At 38.4% G+C, this 24,965-nt stretch overlaps 1 protein-coding gene across 6 annotated transcripts in view; it reads right to left on the bottom strand.

Annotated features, from left to right (window-relative positions):
- The window catches only part of LOC104057393 (formin-F), a 56,917-nt gene that overhangs the window by 13,333 nt on the left and 18,619 nt on the right, over positions 1-24,965 (bottom strand). For 3 of the 6 annotated variants that reach the window (XM_054081518.1, XM_054081519.1, XM_054081522.1), the window contains exons 6-17: positions 23,589-23,765; positions 22,550-22,976; positions 22,196-22,358; positions 19,032-19,143; positions 15,742-15,832; positions 15,086-15,172; positions 12,761-12,913; positions 11,014-11,143; positions 10,851-10,883; positions 8,967-9,070; positions 7,663-7,746; positions 4,284-4,412 (exon numbers count right to left, since the gene is read on the bottom strand). In XM_054081518.1, coding sequence (XP_053937493.1) covers positions 4,308-4,412; positions 7,663-7,746; positions 8,967-9,070; positions 10,851-10,883; positions 11,014-11,143; positions 12,761-12,913; positions 15,086-15,172; positions 15,742-15,832; positions 19,032-19,143; positions 22,196-22,358; positions 22,550-22,976; positions 23,589-23,765 — 1,666 coding nt within the window. In that variant the 3' untranslated portion in view covers positions 4,284-4,307. Of the gene's footprint in view, positions 1-252; positions 4,413-7,662; positions 7,747-8,966; positions 9,071-10,850; positions 10,884-11,013; positions 11,144-12,760; positions 12,914-15,085; positions 15,173-15,741; positions 15,833-19,031; positions 19,144-22,195; positions 22,359-22,549; positions 22,977-23,588; positions 23,766-24,965 lie in introns of those variants that run through there. The other 3 variants (XM_054081521.1, XM_054081523.1, XM_054081517.1) reach the window with 3 other exon arrangements.

The raw sequence follows: 24,965 nt of genomic DNA, 5'->3' as shown, positions 1-24,965 counted from the left end.
TCAAAGAGAAAAGAGAAGAAAACTGGAAAGCAAAGTTCAGCCACTGTCCTGGGATATAATTGTCCATTTATGGAAATTAATTTTTTTTCCACTCTGTTTAGTGTTGAATAATCTCAGCTCTTTACATTTTTGTTTTGAGGCAACTGTAGGAAATTTCCCTGGGGAAAGATATTTGTGAATTCTCTTGTAAAACCCTTGAGAGTGGTGGTACACATGCAACGCTGGCACCTCTGGGAGCTCAAGTCAATTCTGTGACCAGTGCCTATATAAGCTCCATTTCTTATAGCATTTCTTGGGGCACCTTTGAATACACAGAGACACTGGACAGGCAGATAAAGTCAGGGTTTTTTTATCAGAAGCTCCAATCCCAGAGTGCAGGGCTGCTCTCAGTCACAATTTTGCTGAAGGCAACTAATGTCTAATACGAGATCCAGCAGTAATCTTTCCTGCTCTGACTAAAGTCCTGGACATACTACCAGCAGTGTGCATTTCAAGGAAATAAACTATCAAAGGAGATCTTGATTTCCTTCTGGAGCGAGCAGTTCTTACAGAGCTGAGTTGTCATGAAGCGTTTGACCCACAGCCTTACTTCGTACAACTGAATATCGTGATGAATATTACTGGGCAGAACTACTTATATAGCATCACTATTAACCTACCAGATTTCATCCTACGGCAAATGTCAGCTTTGTGGATTTTGTAGGGAAACAAATAACCCAGGGGTAGAAATACTACAGTTCTTATAGGTTACTGCTTGTCAGAGTGCTCCCAATTGTGTTAGTTTTCACAAACAGAAGGCTCATTCGATGTTTTGGGTTTAATGACTACAGGTCTGCCGGATAAAACTGTCAGTGCTAAGGAGGAATTCCAAAGGCATTATCCACATAGAGACTTAGAGCTTGTCTATATAATTACAAATAAATGTTAAAGTATAGCACTGTTATTTTTTATATCACTAAAACTTAGTAATACGGTTGACTCTAAAAGACCTGAAAACCCCAGTCTTATGCAAAACACCACTTGGGGGAAAAAGAATGAGGTAGGGAAAAAGCTCTATTTATTTATTTTTACATGTAAATCAGGTGGTCTCTGAAATTCACAGGCACTGAAGAAATAGCTTGTTTAATAAAATTGAAACGTCTCCTCAGTAAGCTCCCACTCGATAGGAGAGCTTCGTGCTCTCTGAAGGGACTAGAACTTCTTGCCAAGAAGGATATTTGGACATTAATTTTTTAAATTAATGCTCCTGGATATTCACACAAAGACACAGATATCGACTACTGTGTAGAATATATTTTTAATTGGAAAAGGCCATGCCAGCTGAGCTATAAAACAAGAACAAGCTGTTAGGTATAATAATAGAGAAAAAAGACTGGGGGAAAAAAGTGAGTCATGGAAAAAAAAAATTAAAAAAACCCCTACTTAGTTAAAAGAGACTTCCCAGGACTCCTGAGCTAAGGTAATAGTAGAAAAACATGAAACTTATCATGACCATCACGAATGCTGTTCAGGGATGCAGGGATCTTGATACCATGGAAATGGCACTTGTATTCAGGTCTATCTTACACGATTCACATATAAATGAAGATGGCTCAGATTTTGAAGCACTAACGGCACATCAAGAACTGTGTTATTTACAGTGCATCTACACGCACTGTGTAAGCCAATGTGATCCAGAGATGCAAGAAATTAAAAGGAATTTAATTTTTCAATCAAAAATGTATGATGTAAGCTATAGCTCCCGATACATAGGTAGGCACCACTGACTTCAGTGGCAACCAGATGTCTCTGTCCTGATGCTGACCTGAGGCAAATATGACAAATATGTTTCCTATAAAATTAAATCTCTTTATTGGCTTCTGTAAATAATTTTCTGTGAAGCAAGTATCAGGGGTACAAATTTTGCTATTCGGTTTTTATTTTTAAATAAATTATTAGTGTCTAATAAATTAATAAATGTCTATTTTTATTTTATTGGTTTTTTATTTTTTATTTTGGCTCTGGAAAACATGACTGCATGTTCTTAACTAGAAGCACAGTCCTAAGAAGACTGTTGAAAAGCCCAAATCATGAACTTTGCCGGAGCTTATGGATGGCAGCAACACCGGTGATGCAAAGCTGAGCGGACCCACTGGCTACTTCGCTGCTGACCTCTAGCTCAGGCATCCTCTGCCTCATGCAAGGCAGTTTCTATACGTGGTAGATAGGTGCCGGGAAGGGGATATTAAGCATGCTAAATAAAGAGTATGTTGAGCCTCGTCCTCAAAGGGTTTTTTTCAGACATCTGCTACAATGAGGCTTTGATTTAAGGTGGAGAAGTAGTGAGTCCCACTGGCATTCACAGCTGGTGTCAGGTTTAGTCCTCACAAAGCTGGAAGAGTGGTTGTTTCTTTGCTCCTCAGCACACTTGCTCAGCACCTGATGCCCGCTGTTAAAGACATTTCCCTAGCATTATTGCTCACTGACCAGGAATGAGATGCTGCCTGTTTAGCACATCTTTTGGCCAGAACAGTCCTCTAGGAGGAGGATTAGAAGGATTTGAATCCTTCAGGGAAGGATTCCACTTCCTCAGTGGCTCCTCACAATAGAGGTGGGAACCATCATTTTAAAACAGCATTTATGATCCCTGCTCGTTTCTTTGAAAAAAAAATTGTGTGCACCTGTCCTCAGGAGCAGATTTGACTTCCAAACAGGAGCACCCGTGGAGCACAGGGATTCAGCTGCATCCCCTTCCCTCGGCAGATTGATGGAGGCTGGTGTGAAGTGATGCCCTTGCCTTTTGTGATGGACGCATTAGTTGCAGGAATGCTTTTCTGCCTTTTCACATAAGGGTGCAATGAGAGTCATGGCATATCAGAAGCAAAAGCCCTAAGCTCTCCAGAACGCCAGACTGCAGTTGCCCTTTAAAGTCCTGAAGCCAAGACAGGAGAAAAAAAAAAAAAACCCTTGGACTTCTTTTAATTCTGCTTTCCATACCGTGTCCAAGTGTTTCTGTATTCCTGCTGATAGCCCTTTTGTGCCTGACATGAGCAGCACAAAAAATCTCGGTAGTGCAGCACCGAGCTGGGGGTGCCCGGGCTCTTTACTGGACCTTTCTCTAAATACACAGATGTTCAGCAGTGGTCGCATCCAGAACAGCAAATTAAATGCTGGGCATAAAGAAATTCTGTATGCCAGCTGAGGGAGGGTTGTGATAAAGTGATTTTTAGATCTAAGTGCATTGAAACCTTTCAGAGAGTGAGTTAGCCCTGGCTCCTTTTAGCACTGAGGGCGGGGAGACTGTACAGTATTTCTATCAAAGCCCAAACACTGTGAGACCTGAGCAGTCAGTCCTAAACTAAGTCAGGTAAAACACTTCTTCTCAAACAACACTGTTTGCAAAACTGGTAGAGAAAATACCAAATTTTATCGATGACCTTTTAGAACTGTTAAATACACCCATTTTGTCTTTGCATTCATAGTCCTCCTTTTCTTCTTGCATATTTGAGCTCCAGATAATTATTCTAATTAAAAATATGTAAAAGCCAACAAATACAACAGAAGTATTTTCTCTTTTGAAAACCATGGATAATTACCTCCAGCATCCATTACTTAGATGCCTCACGACATGTTTTTATTCTGCTTCTCTGATATTTTTCTCTTCTTCCCATTGCAAATCTCACATATTGATTCACTTCTACGGTATTTCACCTGAATACATGATATTAGCCATAAAAAGCACATTTTATTGCACTACTCTGGAGGGGGAAAAAAACCAAACCACCCAACCAGACACTTTCTTCATTACAGACTAAAGCTACAATGCTTTAGTAGCAGAAAGACAAACAAGAATTTTTCCTAAATATTCTCCTCTGAGTAACAACTTCCCGTTCCATTTGAAAACCTGTAAAGTATTATTTATAAAACTACAATAGAAATAACTAAAAATTAGATCCCCACACAGAATCTTATTCATTGAAAGCAATAGTTAAAACTGAGTCGGAAGACTGGATATCAAAGGAAAATATTAAAAAGAAATAATAAAATGTCAAAAACGTCTCCTTTCTAAATAAAGAGGCACCTCAAGATATAAAAGCACGTGTCAGAAAAAAATGAAGAAGAGGCTTTGTAAGTGATCTGTGATCCTACAAGTCAAACGCCACTTACAACTTACACATTTTAAATTGAATAAAATGAAGATATACTGCTGTACAGCCTATGTATTGTCCATGTGCTACTTATCGGTACAGAAGCTTTTAAACCAATTAACTTAAATGTTTTTCCTGAACTTCTCTTTCCCTCACCTCTGTATAAGATTTCTGTTGTCCTTATGGCATGACTTCAGCACAGGCCTTCCTAAACTCACTAATGAATGAAGATATCCATCCAAATAGTTCCTCAGAGTCTAGGTCTTGAGGCTCCCCAAATTTTACCTGTAAATTTGAAAGAGAAGAATATTTAACATTAGTATATCATGTAATCACAGAATGGTTTATGTTGTAAAGGACCTTAAGGATCATCTAGTTCCAACCCCTTAAAAGAGCAAAAGAAAAGTTAAATATCTTCATTATCACTATTAGAAAACTTAGAGCTGGCTAAAATCGCCAATAAACTGAGATCTAAAACATCCCAAGTAAATTAGCCCCATGAGTTGTCATTGAATTACCTCAGTAACCTGAGTTTTTGTATAACCTAGTATATCTCTGGCTAGACTATAGATTTCCAGCTGAAGAGGAGAAAAATCAGTAAATCATGAGGCTTCCTGGCTCTGTAGTTTGTTAGATGAACCTGTTCATTAAAGAAAATGTGTACATTAGGAAAAAAGTTAATATTCCATGGTGGGTATGGTAGCAGCATGTTCAAGCCAAAAAGTCTTCCTATAGTGTCATTTGGCTTTGCAAACGAGCAAAAATATTCATAAGGAAGCAGACATTTTGGGGAGAAAAAGTAATTTATCAGAGAGACACCTTTCCCTATTCTTTTCTTTCCTTCACCTGAAAAAGGTGAACAGATAGAAAGTATTTTACGGAAGACATGAGCAATATTGTCATCATGACTGCTCTGGTATAAAACAAGAGGTGATGGTCAGTCATGCTACAAAGCTCAGTACTAGGAGAGGGATTCCTGTGTTAACTCAAATTGCTTCCATATAGGTTCTCCAGTTCTAGGATAGGAAAGGGGTTTGGGTATTAAATCTCTCACTAAGGAGAGATGTTTAATTCAAGAGGTTTGTCATCATTTTCAAAAGATTCCTCCTTAATGGGATCAATGAGTTAAAGAACACAACTCTGCCTGCCGTGGTTTTCTAATTGAGGAGACCAAATCGAGAGAATGTGCTCCAAAGGCTTCATCAAAAAGCATAAAAAGGCATCCTGTGTTGCTACAACTTCTTGGCTGTAACTGAAGCTACTCTGTCATTGGGGATAAAGCTCTCCCAGGGCTGAACGGCACTGTATGTGTACTTCATTATTTCAGATTGCAGCTGAAATATACGGAAAGGTTTGGAGTGGTATCTGTCATGATCCACACATGTTCACCTGGACATCATTTAACGTGTTCTTAGGAGCAAACACTCTGCGTGGAAATCAGAAATACAGTCAATGAAACCACTCACATATAATTCACAAAAACTTTAACATTAACCAGTGACACCTGATTAATAGTTTTGCCTGTTGTGCTCCTAATTGCACCTCCTGGGTGCTCCAAGCCTTTGATCTTTGGCACGCCTGGCCACTCACCCACGGTGTACCATCAGTTAAACAGTAATGAGAGAGGCATTTCCTGGAGGTAATGACCATCTGTGAGAAGCTGATAGCCCATAGCTATACCACAGGCAGTTATCCCCAATTTATTGTTTGTTCTATGGAAGTGTCACATGCCAAGGTCATTATTGATTTTATAAGCAGTATATAAAATGATAAGAGTAGGCCTGTGGATTATTGTTTCATGTGCAACATGATTTCCATGGCTACCTACACACATATTTCCAGATCAGACATTTCCCCAGGAAATCTGGACTATTCCTTCCTAGTGCTGTTGAGATTATAGCCTGGTCTTTGATCACTCATCCTATTTTTATATTTGCTTTACATTTTTGCTGCTTTATAAATATGCAAAAAGATCTGCCTAGCAATAACATTATTGAAAAGAATAAAAAATTCATTCTAAGAGAGAGAAATATATCAAACACTCAACTTTAGAGAACAACGGGGAAGGGAGGGCAAAAAGCAGCTGGATTAAAACTTAAGGAAACTTCCAGCTACATGCAAAATTAAAAGTGCTTCAGATGCAAATAAGAGTCTCATCTGAGAGTTTCCAGTGTGAGAAAGGAAAGTAAAGAGCCTTACATATATATCTAGCAGAGCATCACATGTGTAGTTCCTCCTGGCTGAATGTACACAGGTGGAGAGAACAATATCTGTGCAACAGAGTACACACACGCAGGAGGGCACTATTTACACTGTTTTTTTCCCCCTTATTCTTTCCTGTATCATCCATCAGCCTTTTAAGAGACCTGGGACAGAGTTCACCCATGTGCTACCATTCAGATTTGGATTGTTACCCTACACTGAGGTGGCACTCATCTTCAATGTCTGTTCAGATGGGTCCCCAAAAGTCTTCCTGTGCTGCATCTTCTGTGTAACATTTGCCTATTATAAAAATCCTCGACTTCTAACCCCTCCCCTCATGGGAAAAAAAAAAGGGGGGGAAGGGGGGAAAAACCCAGCCACCCAACAGCACGTCTTAAAACTGTAGCCTAATCCCAAAACTGGGAAGCCATTTCAGTTTCAGAGATTAGACCTGCATTTCAGCAAACCTGTCCCTTTCTTTAAAACCTACCAGTGTGACTATTCTGCCAGAGAACACGTAGACCGCCTGAATTTCCATCACACTCCAAGAACATTGCGCTAAATGAGGAATCTACATGCTATGTTGTTAAAGACTGCAGCTTGGAGCTTTGATCATTCCTTCTGGTGTGACCTTCTGACCCAGAAAGATCCTCTAGTCTATTGAAACTAGATGGGTTGGTTCTGCTCAGAGGAAACTATGGTTGAGAAAATTAGGTGCTCCTCCGATGGAAGTATGGATGAATATAATAGGAACAAACAAGAACAGACAGTTTCTTTATCAGAACCCTTCTGCCCACGGAGCTTCCTGCTCTCCTCATTTTTAGAGCTGTGCTGCTACTCAATCCCTATCCCTGTCTCTCTCACGCTCTAATATCAGTCACTACATCAATGCCCTGGACTGTAAGCTTGCGACTCGCAAAAAAACCTCAGCCCAAGTAACAGATGATTTGCAGCTGCCTACCGGCCAAAAACACCATTGCCGGTAGGTGCCAGAAATTATTTTGTTTTCTATAATATGTTTTCTGTAACATAATTAAAACGTTCAACAGTTAAACTCATCAAATTTATGAAGTTAGTAAACGTTTACTTTTCTTTTTCATACTCGAGTCATAGACTCTTAAAAGCGAGCTGTAAGCCCTCAAGAAAATTTAAAGCCAGATTTTCATTCAAAATATTCCACCACTGTTAGATGTGATTTTTTTTTTTTCAGTTTCTGTGGACACTATAACTATAAAGCATGTGGAATTATGGGAACATCTTGCTGCTCTTTATTCTCTTTTTTTTAATAAAGAAATGTAGATTTCTTTTCATTGCATTTTAATATGATATATACCAGTATGTTGCTATAAAGCTTCTTCATTTCATCACATCTTTTTGACAGCTGGGATAGATCCCCTTCATATTTTTGAATTAAATCCTGTAATAAAATAAAACTTCTTAATTTGGTATAGGAGCATAATAATAAAGCAGAAATTAAACAGCAGTGAAAACAAGATAATTCAAGTCAAAATTTTCATGTCACAAAAATTTCACATTTCACAAAAGATAAGCATACATCAAGCACACAGATTTCCTTCCAAGTATTAAGACATCAAAGGCAAAAAAAAAAAAAAAACGAAACATCAGCATTAGAGAATTTTTACTGTATCATCCAATGACACTACCTAAATCTATTAAAATTGACCAAATGAGATAAGCATCATAAGGTCCTAATTTTCACCCACATTTGGCACAGTCTAGCTTTTTTGCATGTGAAGGAAAACCTCCGAGATGCTGGTTGTCAAGCAGACAGAAAGAAGGCCTTAGAAACTTAATTTTTAAAATAAAATGTCTTGATCGCAGATCCTTTGTAATGTATAAATTTATATACATATACAAGACAACTTAATATGTAGTCAAGAGGCATAAAATTGAGCTGTGTTCCAAGAGCAAAGGAAAAGTACGGGCTTAGCAAATGCCAACAGTACTCGGCGAAGCACAGCATGAAGATATCGAGGACAGCAGAGATGAACCTGTCCACACCACAGCACTGGGGAAAGCCCAGATTCAAAGTAGCCCTGTTCATTACTAGCACGAGAATTTTGAGAGTTAATTAAGTTCTTTGACCCTAAGCTAATAAGCCCTGTGCTGGGCTCTGGACGCTCCTAGCCAGAACTGGGCTCCTTCCAGCCTGCTCAAGTCTCCTCTCTGTTGCAACTTCCAGCTCATTTCATTCTGCCAATAACATGGATCTGGATATTGGATTCTGCCAATAACCACGCATCTTAGATTAACTCGTGCTCACAACGTAGGCATGCCCTTGGAAGATGTTTCTCTATGCTATTTTCCCTTCTGTCCAAGGGCAGAGGAAGTTACTACAAATTCAGCTATGATCTAAAACTGATGTTATTCCAAAGTGCTTATCGTGGGCATATCGTGGAGTCGGCTAACCACTCCGGCCCATTTGCCAGTGAAACAAAAGCAGAAGAAACTTTGAAAAGCCCTTCCTATTACGGTATGAGAAACTATTAGAGGTGAATAAAAGACCACTTTCCCTCAAATATTCTTGCCCAGCCTCGCCGGGCCAGGAGACAGCAAAAACTAAGCAGATTACTCATCTTTTACATCCAGCCCACAATATGGTTGTAATAATGTTACCTTCAGTTCCTTGCAGAACTGTGACTCCTGGGGTGTTGCCTTGCTTGTCTTGGGTTTAATAAGTCGCCTGCACTGAATAATGTTTTCCAATTCTTTTCTTAAAACTAGCAAAAGAGAAAGAAAACGAGAAATTTCACAGGCATGCAGTTGCGTCCTAAGAACAGCAAAGGTTGAATTTAGTACACATGGTTAATTTAAGATAACATCAGTCTATAATGTGTTCATCTAGCAATATTATCTCTGTTTTGAAATAGAAATCCTAAAAAAGGCATGAGACTTATGGAAAAAAAAAAAAGTAGTATGTGAGCAGTTCACAAGCAACTGCAGAATAATGAAGAGGTCAATAGTATGGTTATGCAGTAGCTGTAAATCTGACCTTTCCTGGCTTTGAGCATTGGGATTAGCAATGAAAATAATGTTCTTCAATCCTATGTTTTCATGTAGAAAGTTCAGGGTTTCTTTAAAGATATAAGAATAAAAACTCCACTCCATATAACAGTAAAATATCTTGTCAGTTGGCACAAAGTACTACATCAGACTTCTACAGTGGGACCCCTCATGGTGTGAAATTGGGTGAGAGGAGGGTACAGACTTGGCTCTAGAGACTCAGTCCTGAACTGATCCAGGCTGCAGTATCTTCCTCCCCCTGTACTCATGCAATAATTGCAGCAGACAAGCCCCAGGATGTGCCTTGAACTACATGGTAAGAAAGGCTGGTTGAGTGGCATTTGGACCATCTCTTTCCCTCTCTGCCCTGGAGAATGGGACTCAGAAGATAGGAGTGATCTACACTGGGCCTATCAGGAATCCATGGAGGGAAGAGGTCAGTCAATCTCTTCCACTTCCCATAATTCGCCTCCTTCAATAGCCCCCAACGGTTTCTGGTACTGTGTCTATTGCACCACATTTTACCCATGACATTCCAAAACTGTCCTTAAAATATTTAGTGATTTTTAATTGCTACCAACATCATCCCTGAAGAACACAAGTGACTGAAGGTAAATAGCGCTATTTTAGTTATGTATGTCTCCCAAGAAGTTAATTGGAATTTCTTGGAACAGAATAAAAACACGCTTTGGTAGCTTTAAGCTACACGCCTGGCTGATTCCCAAAGCCCAGCGGAACGGGAGCAAGGGTTTCTCAAACCAAAAGCTGAGAGCGAGTATCATTCAGGTATGTTATCAAAGTCTAAAATAGGATACGTTGGTCTGTAGTTGAAGTGAACACCTATGCCACATTTTCAAAAGAAAGATTTATTTTTTTTTAAATAAACTTTCAACACAATACAAGTAATTTTCACCACCTCAGACGCTTTCCCTGTCAGCTCTCAAAGGGGTCAATCTAAAATCCATTGACTTCACTGGTCACTTTGTGATACTGTTCAATGGTAAGTTGTAAATGTCTCCCAAAGTCTATCTTACATTTGAACAACCTTATCCTATTCCCTCCTGCCAACTTCACTGGTGTTGGACCTCTTTCTAGAGAAAGACAGCGGTTTGGTTCAAAGAAATTCTTGAACTTCAGGCCTGAACTACAGGAAGTTCTCTCCTGCTGCACGTCCTCTCCCAGAGACTCTGCTACAGCAGTGACTTTGACAGGGCACTTGTATCACTTACAAATCTGTAGTTTATGATAAACTCTATTTACCACGGGCAGTATGTTTTTTATATTTCTAAACTACATGGACACACTTTAATATCTCTTTTTTAAAAACATTCTTCACACCAACATGACACATTAAGTGTCACCATAGCAACACTTTACCTCAATGTTTTGAACCTTTACCTCTCTTTACAAACTACAGAAGCACAATGAAAACCTGTTCCAAATGACTGCACAATGCATATAAATCTTTCTCTGACTTTAGAAACCACATTTACATACCATCAACTTCAGCACTGAGGCCTTTCACAGAAGCTGGAAACAAAGACAGAGGGAAGAAATGTTAATACAAGTATCATTCAAATTGTGAGGATGGGAGCTTCCACAAAAGTTGAAGGACTACATTTTTCTATTCGCTGATTTTTTTCCCCCTCCATCCTCTTACCATCAGAAACAGCTTCAAATTCTGTCAACTCCTGAGAAAATTTAGCCAAATCAGGCTCATGTAAGAAGATCTGTTCCACAAGGGCATGAAGCAAGGTGAACGTCCTGTCCTTACCCCGCAACAGAGGTAACTGCAAAGAGAATACAGCAATAATTGACAGATCAAGCTATTATACTTAAAGAACGAAAAAAAAAAAGAAAGAAAGAAAAACAGAAAAAAAGGAACAGCAGGGATTCCGATAGCTCCTAGGTACGTTTGACAAGAATAGAAAATACAATGAAATTAAACATCTCCTTTTCAATCTGCCATTTCAGACATTCTTGATTAAGATCAGCTCTACATTTTCATATCCATTGACCTTCCTCGGTCTTTCGTATCTTCTCATTCAGAGGTTTCTTTGTCAGTTAAGGTATCCTAACTGATTACAACTGATTTTGGACCTCCAAACACAGCCGTTATTCCTTTCCACTTAAAAGCAGTGTGCCATGTTTGTAGAGGTAGTAAAGTTAATTGAATCTGGGAAGATGGTCTGTGGTAGAAAATGACTTTGTAGGCATTTTTCATTATGATAGATGTAGTATCAAAACCATTATATACATTTAGGAAAAAAAAAAAAGAAAAGAAAAAAAGAGAGAGAGAGAGAGAGAGAGAGAAAAAAGCGTTGTCCAAATCGTTACCGAGTTATAAATCACTCACTCATACATTAAAGTCTCCAGATGGGAAAGATGCCTAACAAAAAACAAATAAAAATTCTTTCTCTTCTATTTACAGATCAGACATAATCTCACAGTAGTATTAAAGGTACAAGGCAGCTCAGGAAATTTGTATCTGTTTCTTACTTTTTGAGATAAGAGCATGATGCTCTGCCACTGTTGGGGGGAGGGGCGAGAACTCTGCTCAGTAGCAGCATTTTCTGATGGCAAATTCTGATGAAGGGAGGAAAGCAGTTCCTTGAAAACTAATGGAAAAAGCCTAATGTCACACAAGTGGTAGGTCAGTGAAGAGACAATTAAAGAACTAAGAGCTAGGACACGCTTCTTGTAGAGCAGATCTCTAGCAGGAAAGAGTGAAGATCATAACTGCCACCTTCGTCCCCCATTAAATCATCCAGCAGAGCAATGGGGGAAACCACTGAAGTCAAATTACACTCCTTTTGAATTTATTAATTTATTTACATTCTACTTTTGAAACTTTACTTTAAAATGGCATTGTAATACTTTTTGCAAAAGACCTTTACACTGGAGTAAAATGAAGCACTAAGATATTGTTCCAGTGCCATAGAAGTATATCTACCGCGGAAGAAATGCCGTAGGTACAGAATCTGACCACAGTGAAATGAAGAGTCCCTACAACAGTGTTCTACACAAACCCACAAAATACTATTTATCTGAACTTGCATCTAACCAGGGACCTGCAGCTCTTCTAGCCAGTGGATCTTAATACCAGGGCAGTCAGTGTTTTAATGTTCTACCTCATTAGAAACTCAGTGTGTTCAATACCACAGTGCTCCCATCTAGACAGTGCTGCGGTCTAAAATGGGGAAACGCATCTTGTTATAACACACATTAAAGAATACTTTGTTAAAGAGGATTTTATTTCTAGTGTGACCAAGAGCAGATGTTCAAATGTTAGCTACACATTAAATAATATTGCCTTTCCCCACATTTTGGGTAAAACTGAGTTCATATTAATGGCTTACACACCTTATAATAAGATATTTTTAATGAGAAGAAACATATTTACTCACTTTGGTCAAAGATGACAATCTAAATCCTTTAGCCTTCTGTTTTCCAGCCTTTTCATTCAAATGGTTCCCGATGGCTAAAATGTATTCCAAGACAGCAACAAATTTCTGGCTGGATTGCAGCTGCTTACTTGCTTGGATTTTCTGGTTTATTAGCTGAAACACATAAATCTTCCTTCAGCTCGAATTGGGAAGTGCGAATAAATGCCTGGTGCCTGCACCTTCCTCCACCTGAAGGAGGTCACACTTCAGCTGATGGATACCTTCCTACTCAACTTCCGTGGAGGAACAGGCCGGGGTTTTCAGGAAGGACCAGTTAAAAGTCTCCCATCAAGATAAAGCTGGTGTTGGCACAGTTCCCCTGCCCCTGATGAAGGTCACATCCTTTCTGTTTGCCAAACCTGCCCTGCCAACATGACTTCAGCCTCATTTCTTAAAAATGCTTCTGAAGAAAAAGTATTTTGTTGTTTGAACGCACCAGATTGCACCAAATGTCAGGCACCAAGGGAAGCCGATAGCCTGCAGCGCCGTATAAGGTTCCCCATCCTTCACCTCCCCTCCTTCTGTTTATACCCACTGAAGGCTGTTATCTTATCAAAATTCTTAGCACAGTTTCCCCACAAGGAAGAATAATAATATCCTGTAATCAAACTCAATATCAATTTCTGTTTTCCTGGGGAAGCCACCTCCCTTCTAGGGCTACAGACATAAGAGGTGGGTTTGGTTTAGATTAGGAAACATATTTTTTTTTAGCACCACGCCTCTCTCCATCAGTCACCAATGCTCAAGTTTAAAAACAGGGAAAGGATGAAATACGTGAGAGAGCTGAAAGCCATTGTTAAAACATTCATAGCACATCACAGGGCCAGAGGCTTCTGAAAGCCAATATTCAGATTGTCCCATAGAATTTTAGAGGTATCATCTATGGCTTACAAACATGTGTTAGCATGCATAAGTAAGAAAATACCTCGATAACTAATCAGCCCTTCAATGAACATTAAATATCCTTCAAAGAAAACAATGTATGTAATAGCTTCCAAATATTCAAATATCTGGTTTCAGTAGAGGACAGTAAAGGTGTAGCATTATACCAGGCAGGGTCAGAAATCTGCACATCTCCCCAGTGTTTTCCATCTGTTCTTTTTCTGAGTTTTGTTCCTGTTACTATGGTTTTAATCACAGCCAGACAAAGGATAACAACTTGGACTTGCAGAGAGTTCGAATTTTGTTTTCATTCCCATGCATAATAAGAGCAAAATCTTTGAAACATTTTCATAGAAACAGAATTGTGCTGAAATAATTTGTTATGAATCAAAACATATACAGGTAAGGCAACTATTTGGAAAAGGAAAATGCAGTCCATGAGACTGGAACGCTGTTTATTTGCATCACCCCACCCCTAGGTCATCCTGAAAAACACAGAAAGGGATTTGAACTCTGGTTTCCAACATTTCAATTCAGTGCTGTAATCCTTAGGGTGAACAGCCTCCTTCAGTCTCCTCAAAATAGTAAATGACTGTTGGATGCTGCCTGAATAAACTTGCTGTAAGGCTTTAGATTGATTTTTTTTCAGCTTGTGGGGCAAGAACCTCCTCACAAAAGGAACTGAATTTTAATAGCAAAATTTGCTTCCATGTTATCACTGCCCAAAGAAAGAGGATAGTTTAACAACCCCAATAAAAATTTGAAAATCCTTTCCTGATCTTTTCTCCCTCCTTCGTGGCTGTCTAGTCCACTGCCAGGCCCGTTAACAATCGCTTCTTGAACCTTAGTAGAATAAGGATAAGGTTAAATGCACATACATGCGTACACGTGCATATCACAATCCTCATTTGTCTCAATTTTTCTTTTTTTCCTGTGTTTTGGTTTGAACCAGTACTATGGAATACTTTAACAAAACACAGTCGAATTAACTGGATTCCCAAAAACATTCCAAATGCACCAGCCAATAGTGCCACTGTATTTTAAACGTAGCCTGTCTGTAACAGTTTCATGTATTTTACAATTCCTTGGCTATCAAAGTCATGACATATAGAAATGGTTTTGGTTTTTTTTAATCTTTTTGCATGTTACTTTTGACCAGTGCCGTGAATTGGTTTTTTATACACTAGTTTTATATGCTGCCTAGGATATTAGATTAGGAATTGCTCACATGGTGGATTCTGAGAGGAAAAAAAAAGGAAAAAATGAAAACAAAACTTCCTTAACAACAGCACTTTGAATTCTCCAACTACAGCACTTTGAAATGTATTCAGGCCATTTGGCCCTCTACTATCTAACAGCTAGATTTTGATTACAAACACATTGTAAAGGATTAAGGTTACTTACAGGTTCCAAATCTCTCATACTCTGGGGGAGCTCACGTATGGTGAGAAGGAGATCCAACCTCTGGCCCAAGTGGGGGATTTTGCACATCTGCATAGAATTGAATAGAAAAAGAAGCAAATCCTGTGTTTCTACCAAAACATGCACATATATCTTCATAATAGATTGAGTAATTGAGCTGCACTACAGTTTTCCTAATTTCTTTGCTTATTCATTTTCATTCTAGGCTTTAAGTCTGCAGATGTACTATGGCAAATATTAAAATCACATACCTGAATATGTGTCTTTTGCATATGCAATTCAAGAAAACACTGTGTGCTGGTAGGGCCAGACATTATTAAAATCAATTACACTAATTTCTTGTGAAGAAGAATAGTTATTGCATATAATTTTACACTAAAAAGATGTAGAAATCCAACTCATAATAAATCAGCTCCTGCTTTGGAGGAAGGGAAGGGCATGTGACTTGTGGAAGCAAAGAGATCCATACAGTTTTTTTCATATCTGCCTCAATTCTTTATCAGATAAATCCTCTTATACTGACTCTGGCTGAGATGGTACAACTCAAGTTTCAAACAACTGCTTCTTGTAGTGGTTTTACCTAGAAGAGTGCACGCTAGAAATAGCAAGTGGTGTCTTTTAATGCTATGACTTCTTACCTCTAGCATGAACTGATCAACCACATGCAGCTCTGAAGGAGACCCCTTGAATGACTGGTACCTTTCTGCATCTTTTGGTGTTGGCAAGTATCTGTAAATCAGTAAATGAAAATCAGATGTCATTTTCCTCTTCATTCAACGCATTGGAATTTCTTACTGTTTAGTATGTTCTACATATTGCATAGCTACGCTTTAACATTGGAACCTCGTAGACATTTGAGCCAACTACACAATGGAAAGCAAAAATGATCTGCAGATACATTGGATGAATGTTTCAAAAGCATCTAGAAAACTATTAGCTCTATTTGAGCAGTTATACCCCTGCTGGCTCGGCTTGTCTTCAGCAATAACCTCTTTGAAAAACTAGCACAAAAGCAGAGCAGAGTCATGCAACACTCTGACTAACAAATGCGACCCACAGACTGACTGACTCCTACCTCTAAAACTTTCCTAATTGCTGAAGAAATAGAAGTAGGCAATGGTGGTTCTGTTTCTCTACACACTGCATCACATCCAAGATCCATTCACCATTTTTGTTGTGATAGTACATAACACAGACCTCTAACTTTCAGCCTTCTGCATAAAAGAAGAGAATATTCTCCCAGAGTACTCCAGAGCTGCAGATTTTCAGAAAACTGATATCTTTAAGACATGCTTTGACTTGGAAAAACAAACTCGCACCACTACAGTTCCCTTCCTTTGGAGATCTTCCTGCCTGTCTGTCTGATACGCTACGGGAATTCATAGCATATCTTAAAGAAGAAAAATGAAATCGATGTTATAGCCAACATACAAGAAGGAGTGTTAAGAATCTTAAGCATTTGAGTCTATCTGCTCTTCTTCCTCTGCAAAGAACTTACTAAGCTTGTAGCCAGTATGATTAAACATTCATGAAGACATATATAAGTTTAAGAAAATTCATTCAAAGATGGAAAAAATAAAGCAAAGATTTGAGCATGTTAAGTAGAAGACAATAAGATATTTTTTTGCTTTTGATAATAATTTAATACGACATTGCAATTGAGTAATTGCTGGGGTTTGAATTATGAAATCTGCATTAAAGCAAATTACAAAATATTCCATTCATCATCCTTCATCATCAAGAAAAAAGAGAATTCTCATTTAAAAATAGGAGTTATCTGTTGGGAAGTGAAAGATTTTTTTATTTATCATTAGAAATGGTTTACCTTTTTAAGCTAATTCAAAAAACATTTTTGTTAAATCTGACAGAAAATATCTTCATTTAATCAGAAGTCTCATATTCCATCAAATAGTTTTAATGTATTATGTGTAAGAAACAAAACTATCAGATTATCTAGAAGGTTTAAAGCTTAAAGCACTAAACAATAGAAGCCATGGAAAAGGAAGTACAAGAATATGTGAATGTATTCCATAAATATATTTTTACATCAATGCAGCTCTAAAGGAATTTGTGCAATGAAAAAGATCTCACCCTGTTCTGAAACATTAAGTTTATAGAGACAAAGAGTTCTTTGCTATTGATTTTAAGATGTCAGGATAAGGAATCACTCCAAGAACTATGGAAAGATTTCCATATCAAAATAAGTCCTGAAGTTTTATTATAATAATATTCCTCCACCTCCACTAACCTCCACTGGATACATGAGCAGAACATTTTGCTCACTGGTCACAGTCTTGAAAACATAATCTTGGTTTTGACTTTAAATATTTTTCATTTTACAATAGTAGAATTTAGACCTCCTGCTCAGGCTTAGACAATACGACAGGAGTAATTTGCATGGAGATGAATTTTCCAGTCCCCGACTATCCTGTTTAAACTCCTGTCATAACTTCAGATTCTCAATTAACTGGAGGTCACAGTTTTCAATGATAAAATTTTCCACCATGACACCTAAATCAAGTGGAAACGTCTTCAAAGGTGTCAAGTGTCCTGCTACCTGCGTGATGGCAACTCCACTGCACTGCGTTGTATGAGAAACTTCCGACTGCTGGCGCTTCAAGAGAGGCGTTGGCCCCTTCGGTCTGAATGGGAGCTGAGAGGCACTGAACTGCCTTGGAAATCCAATCCTCAATTCCAAAAATGCATCTCATTTATTTCAGTAATATTTTAAAAACTGTTGGGATGGGAAAAAAATAAGCTTCCTTTCACTATAAGGTTTGTATGTTTATTCCTCGATTTTGGCAAGAAATAAGAATCCCGTGAACAGAACCCTTGATCCTATGCTGCATATAGCAATGCAGCATCAATATCTCTAACATATTCCTTTGCTACAAAAATATTCCCAGCATTATAACTATCAAAGGAAGACTCTGAAGTCTTCAAGGAAAAAAGTAAAATCTTTCAAGCCTTATTGCCATCGTTATTGTTACTATTATTGTCAGATTCAAAGAGCCCAGATGCTCTAAATCTGCAATCTCAGTGGTGTTACACTAATTTGAACAGCACAGAAATCCTGGACTGAATCTGTAGTGCTGTATTAGAGATTGAATAATAGAGCGTGTTCAGTGTTTTCCTTCAAACAGGGCTGTGAGTAGAGGCTGCCCTTGGAAAGGGGGACGGCCAGAGCCCACGCGCTCCGCTGTGCCGCAGGACTGAAGGCATCCCCTCACCTCCATCAGCTCCACAGATTAGTTTCCCCACAGACAGCCACACGTGTAACTGGAGAGCACTCGGTGGCCAAAACATCTCACTGCAATCATCCCCCAACCAATTCCACCACTGCAATTAGAAACTGCAGTACTGCAGTAAAATCCTTCTTTTTTTGAATGAAGCCTTTAAGATCAGCTTTTTTTGACATTTATTTCAGCTCTGGAGCCCGCTGCAACCTGCAGATTTCTGCCAGTCAGAACTACTGATATTCTTAATATCTGGTCATCCTTTGAGGCTCCTTTAACACTTGATTGCCTTCCTTCTCTCCAAACCCATTGTAAGTTCTTTTATTTCTGACCCCACAGTAGACAGTAAGGCTGTAGTAAGAACTGTTGTGAAGTTTTCTCATCAGGTTACATCTGCTCAGAACTTATTCTTTTTCTAACTCTGCTTCTTGTAACTAGTTCACAAAACCATGTCAGATTTGCTGTCATTTCTTGCAACTCTCTTTCCTACACAACGTGGGGAAAAGTCATATTTCAGGGGGATAGGCTAACATCTCAGTTGCAAGGACTGAGATTTCTGTGTGCGTCCCTAATATTCTACTCAGACTCAGGATAGATCCAATGTCTCAACAGCATCTTCCCTGAACTGAACATTATGTCCAAAGGATTATGTGGTATATAATATAAACAAAAAATTGAACTCCGAAGATTACCTTCTTAGTGCTGTAATCTGCTCATCTGTAAGTCCACCACTCTCTTCATGTATAATGTATAGTTTTTCTTTCAGCTCACTTGGTTTTATACGGAAACTTTTAAGAAAAATATCTGGAGGAAAATGATTATTAGATTATTGGGAAGAAAATCACAAAAACATTTCATATTTACTTTCCAGACTTAAAAATAAATAAATAGATAAAACAAGAAAAATATATCCTTAGTAGCTGCTAATGCTAAGACAAAAATGTAGTCTTCATATTTTCTCTAAATATACACAGCAACAGTCAAGAAAAAAAATATATTTCAGAACATAGGCAATGCTTAAGACAAAAATATCAAGATATCATTATCAGAAGGTACTCAAGTACTTGCTTGCACATTTCTCTTGTATTCAGCTCAAAGTAATTCTTTTCCAAAAGGCAATACAATGTAGTGGCATTTTATAATATTTTGAAGGCTAAAGAAATTAAATTTACCACTTGTTTTGAATTTGTTTATTGCTTTGTTTAATTTCCAGGGTTCAAAAAAAAGTAGTTAGAGTCCATGAAAGCAAAATCACTCCCAAATGAAGGCAATCAGGGAAACAGAAGTGCTCACTTCTGCCATGGTGCCTGATATTCCAAAATTTGATTTAAATATGTTTTGGGTGTGGCTCATACTGCTCACATGATAGGAAAATGAAAATAAGATTTCTCTTCCCCAAACAGGTGAAGAGCCCTTTGTAAGGCTACTTTGCCTTGCCAGCTATTCTTTAATTACTGTCTCCATCATCATTTCCAAAGGATGAAGGTAAAAAAGGAAGCACAAGTGAACAGAGGGCATCAGTGAGAAAAAGTTTAAATGCTTCTCAGTGTTGGCATGAATCTTCTCCGAGAGTCTCTGCTATAACAGAGCTCCTCTGAGCAGCACGAAGGGACTGGGATGGAAAATTCAGGAGAATGCATATGATTTACCTTTTTTTCTTCCTCTGATTGTAAAAAAGAAGAGTTTTTCAGGTTATAGGAACTTGCTGTGGCCCAAATCAGCTATTCATGGTTCTCAGGAGAGTGTTGGTCAATGGAGTGTATACCATTTATTCTCACTCTGACACACTTTCTACCCTTTTAATTTTGTTATAATATCTAGCTTTAGCATCTGGCAGAATCTTTCCTCTTTTCTTCTTTTACAGCTCATATATCTTTTGCCTCCCTATGCCTTTTGAACCATATATCTCTTCAGGTGGGATGATGTCTACGAACTGCAACAGAGTGAATAACTCATGGTAAAATGTTGATTTTAAAATTTTTCACATCCATCTACAAAGCATTTAATATTTAATTTATTATTTAAAGTTTTCAGTAGCTGAAATTAGCCATGGAATAAATTCTAATCCTCAGGCTTTGCCAAAGTATTTTACTAGGCAAAATAAGATTGTATATATGGGACACTGGGTCTCATACAGAGAAACGGGCACCAATCAAGTCAAAGAATTTGGTGGTTTGACCCCTAAGTCAGCTTTTCACCCACTAGATCCCACATTCTTGGATTAATGTATACATTGTGTGGTCTACAAAAACTTTTTCATTGAAAGCCTGAGGCTGTTTTTCTTTTCTCTCTTTCTGACACTTGTTCTCTGTATGACAGAAATATATATTGTCTACAAGAAGCCACTAGACAACTTAGCTTTCATTTGTCATTTCTCATATGTTTGGGTTAGAATTTAGGGTGTAGATCTTCTCTTAGAACTCTCATTTTCCCCTTGTGTTCAGATACCCACTCAAATTCTCAAGAAATTTTAACCTACTGGCATTTTGGAACTTCATCTTTTCATACGTTAATTTAAGAACTGTGGTTTGCAGCACTTGCAGGAAGATTAATCAGAATTCTCGGAATCAAATTAACTTTTGATCTAAGTAATGTCCATTATAATAAGTATATGCCAAAAATCTCACTGCTGGAACTTTAAAGATAAGATTAAGAAACAGATGCATAATGTCTCAATGAAAAAAGTTTTTAGAGGAATCGGATCAAAAGGAAGAATGGTGCTATTTGCAAACCAAAAGAAAGAAATTTCCTCAAAGTAACTGCAGTAATTTAGTAGATAAAAGAGCTATTACATGATTCTTTTTATCTGCAACAGCATTTTTGTATCACTCGCTTCCTTTTAACCCTTCAAATTGTTAGTCAATGAATGCAAAAACTCTGACAAGTTATCTCCATTTACAATTCCCAATTAAAAATTCACACAATCTCCAAAATATACTCCTTCTTATCAATATTCACAAAGATGAAATCATTAAATCTTCAAAATTAACTGCCTCAAATTCTTTACAGATGTAACATTGTTTAACACATAGATTATAGAAGTTTTTCAGAAAGTCATCTATGTAGTAGAAATCAGAGTAGTCTTTGAAGAGCAATTACTCTCGGTCCTTTAGCATCTACCACTTCTCATCAAAGTAACTGAAAGACCTTTACATCATTTTATTTGTAAGACCAGAACTATGTGTTGAACTACCTCATTATCTGTGAAAGGCTGTTCCAGGTCAGGCCTTCGACAGACTCATACCTGGGATACGAGAGGAAAGGATCCTGTTCATGATTATTCAAGACAGGCATTCATGGTCTAAGCTACCAGCCAGAGAAAGGCCAAAAGGATCCTGAGACCTCAGAGGCTTCTTACACCAACCCATCCACACCTACATGAATATCCTTGAACTCGGGGTAGGAGAGAGACTGAGCACAGTGCTCGAAGTTGTACTTTGTACTACTATTTGTTGTATAAAGTACTACCAAGCTGTTTCTGCTGACTTGTTTTACCCAGACAGCCCACAAAATTTGAAAAGCCTTTAAATTCAGTCTTAACATTGATTTCACAGGTTTCCTACATGATTTTACACGTCTGCCCTAAGACAACCGCACCACAGCTCAATGGCGTATCCACGTTTTGTACAAGTAGAAAAGAATCTCATTGCTTCTACTTTACATAATTAAGGACCACATTTAAAGCAACTGAGACATGAGGTCTATTTTTATAAATGAGAAGAGGGGCACTGAGTTAAAAGACTAATTAGACACAAGCTTGTTGCACTGCCTGTTGAATGGCAGGAAGTACAAATAGCAGGTAGTGCTCACACCAGCCTTTCAGACTGGAGTACACAGTTCTCATTGATATACTTACTGAAGTTATGTGCAACTTTTCGATCTAACATGATATGCTGATTCACTGAAGGTTCATTGCCCAAAAATACTGCCGTGTCCTGAATCTGGAATTGATCACAGAGTCTAGGTACATCTATTTTTTTCTTGCTCAGGTCGCATGATCCCCAGACAGATTTCTGAATCTAAAAATATAGGAGTGAGAAAGTAAACAGAAAGCCAAAAGAACAGAGGCATTTCGTTCCATTCAAACAGAGAAGGGCATCCAGATTGCTTTGTGGCATAGCTGTACTTTTATGATCATTATACATATAATACAGGCTAAGGTATGATTATTTTTGTTTCCTTCAACGGGTACCACCAGTTTCATTCTCACCTTATCGCAAGGAACAACATCCCAGTGAAAGGCTTTGGTTCTCTTTGTCAATGGAGAAAGGCTGTAGGGCTGCAGGAATGCAGGTGGGGCCGGCGGTACCTCTGCCTTACTTATGGAGAGTGGAAGAGATGGTGATGCTAGGGCTTCTTCCCCTTCAGCAGGCTTTGTTTGGGGGCTTGAAGACATGTTCAGGCTAGTTGGTGTAGAAGTCACACCAACATAGAGGGCCTCCTCTTTCTGTTCATTCAGAGGTACAGTAAAATCCTCGTAATCAGCTTCAGAGGAGGAGCATCCTTGAGATCCCTTCGGAGGCAGTGAGGCATCCTTGCACAGCTGACAGTACCTTTCTATGAGTGACACCCATTCATTCTGGAGCTTGCTAACACCCTCTGGCCTGTTATTTTGGACAGTAAAGGGTATTCGAAACCTGAAATTTAAGAATGTCATATATAAACGCAAGGAAGTGTAAATGACATGCTGACTAATGCAGCCACAGATATTCCTTATTTAAGCAGAATGATGTTCAGCAGCTTTAGTTGTCAAAGAAGCCCAGTGCTGCTGACTCTGACCTTTTCAGACAGAGTTAATTGCTTACGTGTCTAAGGTTAGAGAGCTGAAATTTTGCCATATATTGACTTTGTGGTGCAGTTACCTCATAATTCCTCTTCTCCACCTTGGGGGAAGGTGAACAATGTGCTACATCTTATTGTGCTCGTTGCTAGTTAGAGAACCTGTTCACACTTGTGTGCTATCAACCTGAATGGTATATCTCTTCTCCGGCTCCTGACATGTCAGCTAGACAAGCCTTTGTGGGCAATATTTTAATGTATTTTCTCAGTTTCTCAATGTGGTACTTCTAATTCCTTCTTAAAATACTCATCAAATCACAGTAGAGCAAAGGGAGGGGTAGTCCATATAATTCTGATGGCCTCTTTTCTACATGGTTGTAATTTTTTCTGAGACATTGCGATTCCCCGTTGCTTCACCTTGCTTTCAGTAGTTCTGCTTTAACAAATTATTAATTACTGACTATACTTACACATAATTGTGTTCTTTGGTCTGGATTGAAAAGGTACTGCATCCATTCTCCTTGCTGACACTCACATTACCACCTGACAAATCGATTGTATTTGTTACAGGGTCTGCAGTCATGTTCTTTCTTCCCAAGCCTATGCAATATAAAGTCAATTCTCCTTCCCGTAGTTGTACCAAGTATCTGAAGGACAAGGAATGGACATACAGTTCATTATTCACTGACTACTTATTTACACAATCCTCGCCTTTGTTCAAGCATTTTCTAATGTCACTTAGTTTCTACATTTTTATAGCATCTTCCATGGAACGGGTAAAATGTGTCAATAAGCATGAAACCCTTGAGATGAGGGCTTCTTATTCTCATCTGACACATGAGTAAACTGTGACATAAAATATGAACTTTCTGCCTGCCACACCTAACGAGAGAGCTAAAACTAAGACAACCTGACTATCAACTAAAAATCACACAAATTGTGTTAATTTCTTAGCTGCACTCTGTCCCTCTCCCTCTATTTATTCCTTTGGCGTGTTTGCCATGGACCTTGTCTTTTGGACTACGAGCTTTTAAAGGAACGCACTATGTGACCAAGCAGCACAAAATATAACGAGGTTTCAGCGTTTCAGCATCTTCCAGGTTTTACTGCCATCAAGCTATATATGTCACCATAATATGTTAGTTCTCAACCTTATACAGTCCAATAACTTTCTTTCTCTTGAAAATGCCTCTGTACGTGGTTTTACTCCATCAGGACTGATCTTGGTCCCTCCTCACTCCCATAATTCACTTGGCAGGGTGGGGTGAAAGTATTCTGCTCTCAAAGGCTTTCATCAGAAATGACTGTGCCACAGTGGGGATGTTGCGTATTTAAACGATAAATTAATCCTGGCACAAATTGCCTGCCCATAAACAGCTTCTATTAGAGTAAAGCATTCTCTCTTCTAGGCTTCTGCTCCGTCGCTTATAACAAATGCCCCACATTCAACAGCAAGTAGGGCTTTACTGTATATGGGTTTTATTCTTATTTAAGCATTTGCATTCTCATTTTTCTGGAGTGTTACTGCATTTCTTTATCATTCTGACAGTTCTATCAGAGCTTTCTTTCCCTCCACTCTCTCTTCAAGGTGTGGCCAGTTGATTAAGGTGTTCTATGAGGAATTTAAATAAGTTTAGCTGCTCCAGAAGAATTAAACATAAAATATAAATTGCATCTATTCCCACATAAACAGTCAAAGCGATAAGAATTGTTTAATGGAGCTGGCAGTTATATTGATCTCTCCTTTCTTTAAAGCAGGGACTTACAGTTTAATCGGATCTCCAGATGTTTCTGCCATTATTTACTTTGCCAAAAAAAGAGAGGATTAATATCAAGAAGAAAGCTAC

This window comes from Cuculus canorus, chromosome 16 (genome assembly GCF_017976375.1).
Source record: "Cuculus canorus isolate bCucCan1 chromosome 16, bCucCan1.pri, whole genome shotgun sequence".
In the NCBI taxonomy this organism is placed as follows: Eukaryota; Metazoa; Chordata; class Aves; order Cuculiformes; family Cuculidae; genus Cuculus; species Cuculus canorus.
The sequence above is the reverse complement of the archived record's forward strand: the minus strand, read 5'-3'. Positions and strand labels throughout refer to the sequence as shown.